Source organism: Glossina fuscipes, unplaced genomic scaffold (genome assembly GCF_014805625.2).
Source record: "Glossina fuscipes isolate IAEA_lab_2018 unplaced genomic scaffold, Yale_Gfus_2 64267, whole genome shotgun sequence".
Taxonomy (NCBI): domain Eukaryota; kingdom Metazoa; phylum Arthropoda; class Insecta; order Diptera; family Glossinidae; genus Glossina; species Glossina fuscipes.
This window is the reverse complement of record NW_024003946.1, coordinates 22,299-29,983: the sequence shown is the minus strand read 5'-3', so window position 1 is coordinate 29,983 and position 7,685 is coordinate 22,299. Positions and strand designations below refer to the sequence as shown.

Here is a 7,685-nt window from a genome sequence, read left to right as displayed (position 1 = left end):
ATAGTTAGTTGGTATAGCTATACTGGTTGATCGCCTTGTGAACGCCATAACACAAAATGGTATCGTCTGTCATCGGGATCGAGAGCAATTTGACGATACATTTTAGTTATATCAGTGTGAATACATAAGTGTAAGATCGAAACCGTAAAGCTACCGTAAATAAATCAGGTTGAATTACTGGCCCAACCATAAGAAGCTCGTTCAAAGATTTACCAGATGTGGTTTTTGATGACGCATCAAATACGACGCGTAACTTTTTTGTGGAACTCGAAAGTTTATGTACGCAGTGGTGCGGTAACACGTAATGTGGTTGTGAAAAATCAAATGATTATACAATTTCCATATGTGAAAGTTGAATATATTCATTTATAAATTTAGTATAATCACTACGTAATTGTTCATTTGTTTCAAACTTTCGCTCAAGTGCCAGAAAGCGTATAAAAGCAATGTCGTAAGAGTTACCCAATAAAGATGTTGATGATTTGAAAGGCAACTTTACACGAAAATATCAAAAAATATGTCAACACCCAATAACATGTCGACTCGTTGTGGTATATTAAAACATTCATCTGCTAATGGTATTTGTTCTGGTATGTTCCAGTTTGAAATATCAATTTCAGCATCAGGAAGGGTTCCGCTTATTTGGTCAGCTATATGAGCTACAAGAGTAACCGAGAATGGTTTAAGTAGCGATTCAATATATATGATACCTATCAAGTTTGATGTTCCCACAGTTTTATTTTCACATTGAAATTGAATTGGAGCGTATTGACGCTGGTCATATGAACCATGCGTTCAGAAATCATATTAATTTGTGAACCACCATCCAATAGAACACGACAAGGAAAGCGTTGGTTGTATTTCGATATAATATAAACAACTACTGTAGCCAGTATACTTCGTTCTGTGTGTTGTGTTTTCAAAGCAGCAAAATTTTTAGGTTGTGCTTGATCACTCATGTTATGATTTGCATTTTCTGCAGGTTCGATATGATTTGTTTCATTGATTTGATTATGTTTTGAAGCAGTGTAATTTGCCACTTGCGGGCGTTCAAAATGTAATAGTGAATAATGGCCTTTGCCACATTTGTGACAACGACCTTTAGAGGTGCAATCAGATAAATGATATTTTTTGAATTTAAGACAATTGACACAAAGTTTAAGTGCATGTACTTTGTTCAATCTGTCAGCAACAGATAAGCTTAAAAAATCAGAACAGCGATATATACTATGACCCGGTTTTTGGCAAAAGCTGCAGCAATTTTTAATGATAACAAAAGACTTTGCTGTTCTTTGAACCCTTTTTGGCTCTATAGCACGACTAGTGAGAGCACCAACGGGTAAAGAAACAGAACTTAAATTACTGTCAAGAAGTTGACAACGTCCTTTTAAAAAATTTAGTAATTCAGAGAGTATCGGTACACGATCAATAGGCGCCTTTTCATTCCACTTACTCGATGTATCGGGATCAAGCTTAGATGTTATGATGTATACCATAAGATCGTCCCATGATTCAACTGGACGATTAATATTTTTCAAACCTATAAGGTGATTATTCATGGTATCGATTAATTCTCGTAAATCAGCTGCATTCGCATGAATGATCTTAGGATGCTCAAAAATTTGTTTGATATGCTGCTTCGCAATAATTTTCTTGTTTTCAAAGCGGTCTTTCAACCTTTGCAATATTATTTCATAATTTTCAGCAATGATTTTTATGCCAGCTATAGGAGCCTTTGCGGCCGGACTCAATTTAGATACCAAATGATGCAATTTAGTAAAGGTGTTAAGCCTTTCATTGTTGTGCACCAATGATGTAAATTCATCGAACAAAGCTATCCATGTAGTAACATCACCAGAAAATTCGCGTAATTCGATTTTTGGCAGTTTTACAGTGTCGTATTTTTCATCAGATAATATCGCATGGGAAACATGAATTGTTTGGTTCGAATCTGAATTGTTGAGTCTTGATATATACACTTTTAACGTTATTGCTGTACAGTAATATAATTCCTCACATTTTGATCTATTTGGTTGAGAGATTTCATCAAAATCCTTCTCTTCAATTTTTCTCTGAACTTTGTCGAAAGCATCAAAAGCACTGTCTAAATCTTTGAGCCTTATATTTAATTCATCTAAAGAAACGCTACTTGAATCTTCTTGTATACGTTTTACAAAATCATTGACACGGTCAATTTGGTGTTCGGTCACCGTACGACGAACCTTTAAAGCTAATAGCGCTTTATCAAGTTTTTTGCTGGAGCATTGCACGGCATCAACTCCAGTTTTTAATTCCGTTTGATCATCCATGAAAAGGCACGTGGTTAATTGACGTAATTATTATGCAAATTGTTTAAGATACTTATCTAGCCGGGGCCTCCAAAATGTAGGTGATGCAAGTTGCTTGCTTATGAGAAAGCGAGTATAGTATTTTAAACTGTGATATTTTAACCAAATTTTTTCTCTTTAAGATGATAAAGGCAGGAGCGCAAAAAAAGGCTTCTTTATGTAGCACAGATCTTAACTAGGTTATAGCTACGTTTACTTTATGTGGAAGTATAATAAAGTGTGAACTAAGCATAAATGATTATTGAACGGGTAGATGACGATATATCGATAATGCTTCACTGTATATATTCGTGTATAAGATACATAAACCACTCTAATCAATGCCTATACGCTGCCTAACTAACGCATTGACCGATATTTTTTACCTAGCCGAAACAATCACATTGCTTTATAATGTACACACTTATTTTCTTATACCTAGAAACATACTTACACATACCCTTGTGGGTTTTTGCGCCTACATACTTAAGCATACAAATATACGTTGAATAATTCTTATGCTTATACCTATACAACCGATTATATTTCTAAAAATTTCCATAAATAATGTGATAATTTTTGCCCTAAAACCCACGATTACATAAATTCGTTCTGTTAAAACGGGTTTCGTTTTTAAAAAATCCCATTAATCGCGTATTATCCATACAAGATCATGCATATACGTTCGTAAAACTAGTTTTCACTACACGTGCATACACACACCTAATTTCTAAAAACTTTCGTAAATCACGTCTTGCAAACATTCGATATACTCGTATGCTTCCATATTGCTAAAACCGATATGCTTCACTCACATATCTACAGCTTCAATATACACAGCATGAACTTAGCTGTCAGTAAATGTATATACAGATTGATCTCACTATAACCGATTTCTCACTCCTGCAGTTACGTTGTGCATAACCTCATTCGTAGCTATAAGCAATCAATAAGCATATTCTTATATAAGTCAATATATATAATGAAACATATGAATACATTAACATGCATGCCAACTTCTAACAGGCAGCTATAAGCGACTTTGTAACGGTACAAAGATGGTGTAGGCAGATACCAAAGCGCGATACACAGTACATACGTTCTTTTAGTTGTGCTGCGGCAGCCATGTACAGAAAGACAAACCTTTTTTATTTTTATTATTCGACTATACAGTTAGCGGATGGCTGGCTTAGATTACCCTCTGTCGCCAAACGACTAATACGATAGGACTACTTGACTTTACGGATAAAAAATGACTCACTTACCTTAGCCGCTGGTCCTGAATGACTTTTTGGACTGTTGGGCATATTAGAATTGACTGAAGCGGCATTTAGGGACTAATAACTTACTGGCCCATAAGGCTGGCTGTCGTAACATAAAGTGCAGAATCATCTTGAAAGAAGGTCCGCGAATCCCGAAAAGTAATGTTTAACGAAGTAAAATCCAGCAAGGCAAGTAGAGAGAAATGAAGAATAATAAAAATTAATCTTGAAACGGGCCGTGAATCGCCATACCGCTGCGATAGTTATTCCGTCTCTACGGCATAAATTTATAACCGCAATTTTTCTCAATATTTTCGGGAATTAATATAAAATAAGTAATTATAAAAAAAACATGAAGGCACAAGTATTATTATGTCATAAACTTCTTAGAGACGGGCTTTTTGGAAAGCCTTGAGCCCGGCAAAGAAAACCCGTTACACACTACATCATTATATTCAAGAAATACTTCATTTGTCACACTTATGGTGTTTACGTCGTCAATTCCTTTCCCATCATTTCACTTGGAATTTTTTTATATGTAATACCTCAACTTTCAACGATTAAGTTACCAATGCCATCGTTGCTAATAGCCCGCTTGCTTGTGCCTTAGTTTTTGCTTTTAATCAATGCAATTCGAAGGTAAAAGGAATTTTACATGATAATGTTCACCACTCCATTCTCTTTGCTTTTGTTTTGTGTTTTAGAACAAAAATGACGTATTTCGTTTAACCTTATGGTTTGTGCTGTGATATTGTTGTTACTTATTTCATACTAATGTAATATATGCATGTTTTGCATATTTTTCGCAGTGCAAAACTGTGGTCAACATAATCTATTTTAACGTAATTCTAGTTAATATTTTATTTAACTTATTCTACTCATTTTTTTCCTCATCACAACGCAACGCCTGGTCAAATGTAAGTCTAACTAGGATTTCATTCTGTTGTAATCCTACCTTTAACCTACTTTAGCTAATAATCTACGTCAACTAATAACAAAGTCTTAAGTAACTCTAGAATATTCTTATACAAGAGCGCAAGTTAATTTATGTTAAGCTATATAAGAAGCAATTTCGATAATTAATAATCAATAATAATCATTTGGCTAAAAACCACAGCACACAACCAAAGCTGAAGGTAAACTTGAAGAAATTTATTACTTTTCACTACCACTTCCATACCAAATTTCAGCGAAGGTGTTATATCTTCACGGCAAGAAAATGGACAAAGGCCTCCAATAGAGATAGAAACTAGCGCAGAGTTAGATCACATTCTTAGGAAATTTCAATCCAATTAATATAGTAATTGCATTCCTATTGAAACTTTCGGCTACACCAATATTTTTCGGCGAGTAATCAATAGCAGGAAGAATTTATACGCCTCTTTTTTTATAATACTGAAGTTATTCTTTACTAATACACTCTCCATCTTGATCTATACAATCTTTTAAACTGGCATGCCATTAACCCCACTAGTGGCTAAGATGGCTAAGTGGCAATACTTAAAAATCTTTAGTACATCAGCATTTTTCGTACTAACATAAATTATTACAAAATAACTACATTCGTCAATAAACCTCACAAAAAACTTATATCTCTCCGCAGCTGCATCAATAGGTCTACGTAGATCTGAGTTTTAACATCATTTTAACACGCCGGTGATTGAATGATTCACGTCAATCTCGACACGGACATCGTGAAAGCCAATTTCTAATTTAGTATCTATAACACTTCATTGATTTGGCTTTAAAAACTTATGTGTTTGTAGACAATTCCAGATGTCCTAGTGTTCGATTATGTAACAGAGATTTAGGTTCACATGGCTTACAATTTCATTCATGCAAATTTACACCAAAAGTTTAGGTAATCATACTAGCATTTTTAAAGTTAGTATTGCTTTGCTATTATAAAACTTTACTTGTACACCATCATCAGTATAGTTTCATATGGAATAGCGCCGTCTAGTTGTGATGTTCTTTTGCAACACATCTGCACTTTTTGTGTTTAAGGCTGGTAACTATTTACTAGTTACTAGTTAGAACTAGCAGTTAAAATCAATAGAACCAAAGATTAGGAGCGCCGCAACAAATCACCTCCGCTTTGACCGCCAATCGCAAAACACCGTAGTGGCGACAAGGATTTAAGTAGTCAAAAATGTGTAAAAGTGCTTTTGAATTGCTAAAGGATTGGATTAAAATGACTTAACACCAAACTACCTATTTTGTTGTCGACAGACGCGTTTAACATAAAAAATACTGGAATTTTATTTCATGGTTTTGCTGACGGCTCCAAAGATCCCATTGCCTTTTGTTCCAAAAAAGACTTTGGACATTGTCTTTAGTTTAACGACATCAAAACCCATATTCGAAGATCGCCGTTACCTTTTTTTAACTATACTGTAAGTTATATTAAGGGTATTAAAAAGTTTTCCAAACCGTTTGTCTCATTTTCCCCAAAGATTTATAGCCGAAGAACGGAAACGGAGTCGCATTATTCCTATTTTGCGAGAATTAAAATAAAAACTTTGGCTCACTCATACATCCGATGACCTAAAATGTAACAACGTATTAAGAAATTAATATCTAGTTGTCTCTTGGGTAAAATTAGTCAACCTAGCCTCGAAAAGAGCCCGTTAATCTTATGAACGGCTACAGACTCACTTTCGTCTAGACGCCATATAGATATTGCGGGAGCCATAAGATGTTTTTATTTTTTTATGATTATTGGTTACTTTTCGTTCTATAACCCTTCTACTCTCAACAAGCTATATTACATTTTTGCAGCACTCGGTCTTGTCTTGTCTCTTTCTCGCAGGCACACAACATATGCATGCTGTAGTAGTTACTTTTAACAAGCATTTGTTTTTCAACCAGTATAAATTTCGGTTGTTTAACTAACAAGTATTGTCATTCATTTCGCAAAATAGAATCGGAAAGATCCCGCAATTTTTGCATTCGCTTTTCATTCTCGCTTTCGTTTTCTTTAAAAAATTTTGTGTAGAAATGTTTACGTCATATAAAAGGAATAATTTAATGATTCTTCGCGATAGCGAAAATCTTAATGACATTATAAATATTATTCGTTTTAATTACAGATGTACAGAAAGACACTCTTGAAAAGTTGTTGTTGGATAGAGAAATTAAAACACAGTTTAGGATGCTTTGCCCGCCTAGGTGAACAAATATAAGGGGACATAAAAATAACACTATATAATATCCTATATAATAGTATACGCCTGATTCTGATAAAAATTTCTTTGTTCGAGATGTTTCGGATGGGAATTCGTGGCCAGAAGCTACCAATAAATATCGCATTGTGGCTGCGTCTTATCGTTCCATATCAACTGCAAACAGTGCAATAGTCAAAGGGCACGTTAACGAAAGTTTACAAAAAAGAAAATGTGGATAACGGTAGTAAGCTACGATGTGTCAGAACTTAGCACATTAGCATTTGAGGAGGGTGGTCAACAGTAGAATATTCCCGCGTATACGGAACGGGCACTTATAATTTAAGCCTTTTGCCCTTTCGAAATTACAAGGAATAATGTTGTGTTTCATTTTCTTATGTAACTTTTATAGATAAAAGTACACGAATTTTTGAAATTAAAACACGTTTTATGAGTAATGTAACTTTTTTAATCCAACATACAATAACTAAGAAATTTGAAAGCAGTGCAATTGCAAACTAACAATATGTAAATTTTGACAACAAATGAATACAACACATAAGCTTAAATTTTGTATACAAACTTCGTAAATTAATATTGGCTTGTATATGTTGTCAAACATTTGCACGTTCATCTGCAGGCGAATAAATCGCTAGAATAACCACCAATCCAAGCGCATTTCCATTCGAAATTGAAGATCAAAACTCTGAACCGTTATATTACAGGATACTGTTCTATACTTTGTGACCCATAATCTCTTTCAGATCCATAACCCTTGAGAAAAAACCATTTTATGGTCCATTTGGTTTTCTAGGAAACCACAATATAATTGACATGAAAAACGCATGCTCCCATAGTTGACATAATAAGTAAATGCATATGTGTTTTTATAAACAGTTTAAATAATAAATGATAAGGAAGAAATGATTTGT

General features: G+C 34.3%; 1 protein-coding gene across 1 annotated transcript; it reads right to left on the bottom strand.

Moving 5' to 3' along the window:
* Positions 1-713: 713 nt before the first annotated feature.
* Positions 714-2,309, bottom strand: LOC119643818. The gene has a single exon (XM_038043325.1). The coding sequence runs from the start codon at positions 2,307-2,309 to the stop codon at positions 714-716; it is 1,596 nt and encodes a 531-aa protein (XP_037899253.1).
* Positions 2,310-7,685: the final 5,376 nt, after the last annotated feature.

Excerpts from the sequence above, each read along its gene's own strand:
- LOC119643818 (XM_038043325.1), bottom strand. The coding sequence starts at position 2,309 with ATGGATGATCAAACGGAATTAAAAACTGGAGTTGATGCCGTGCAATGC.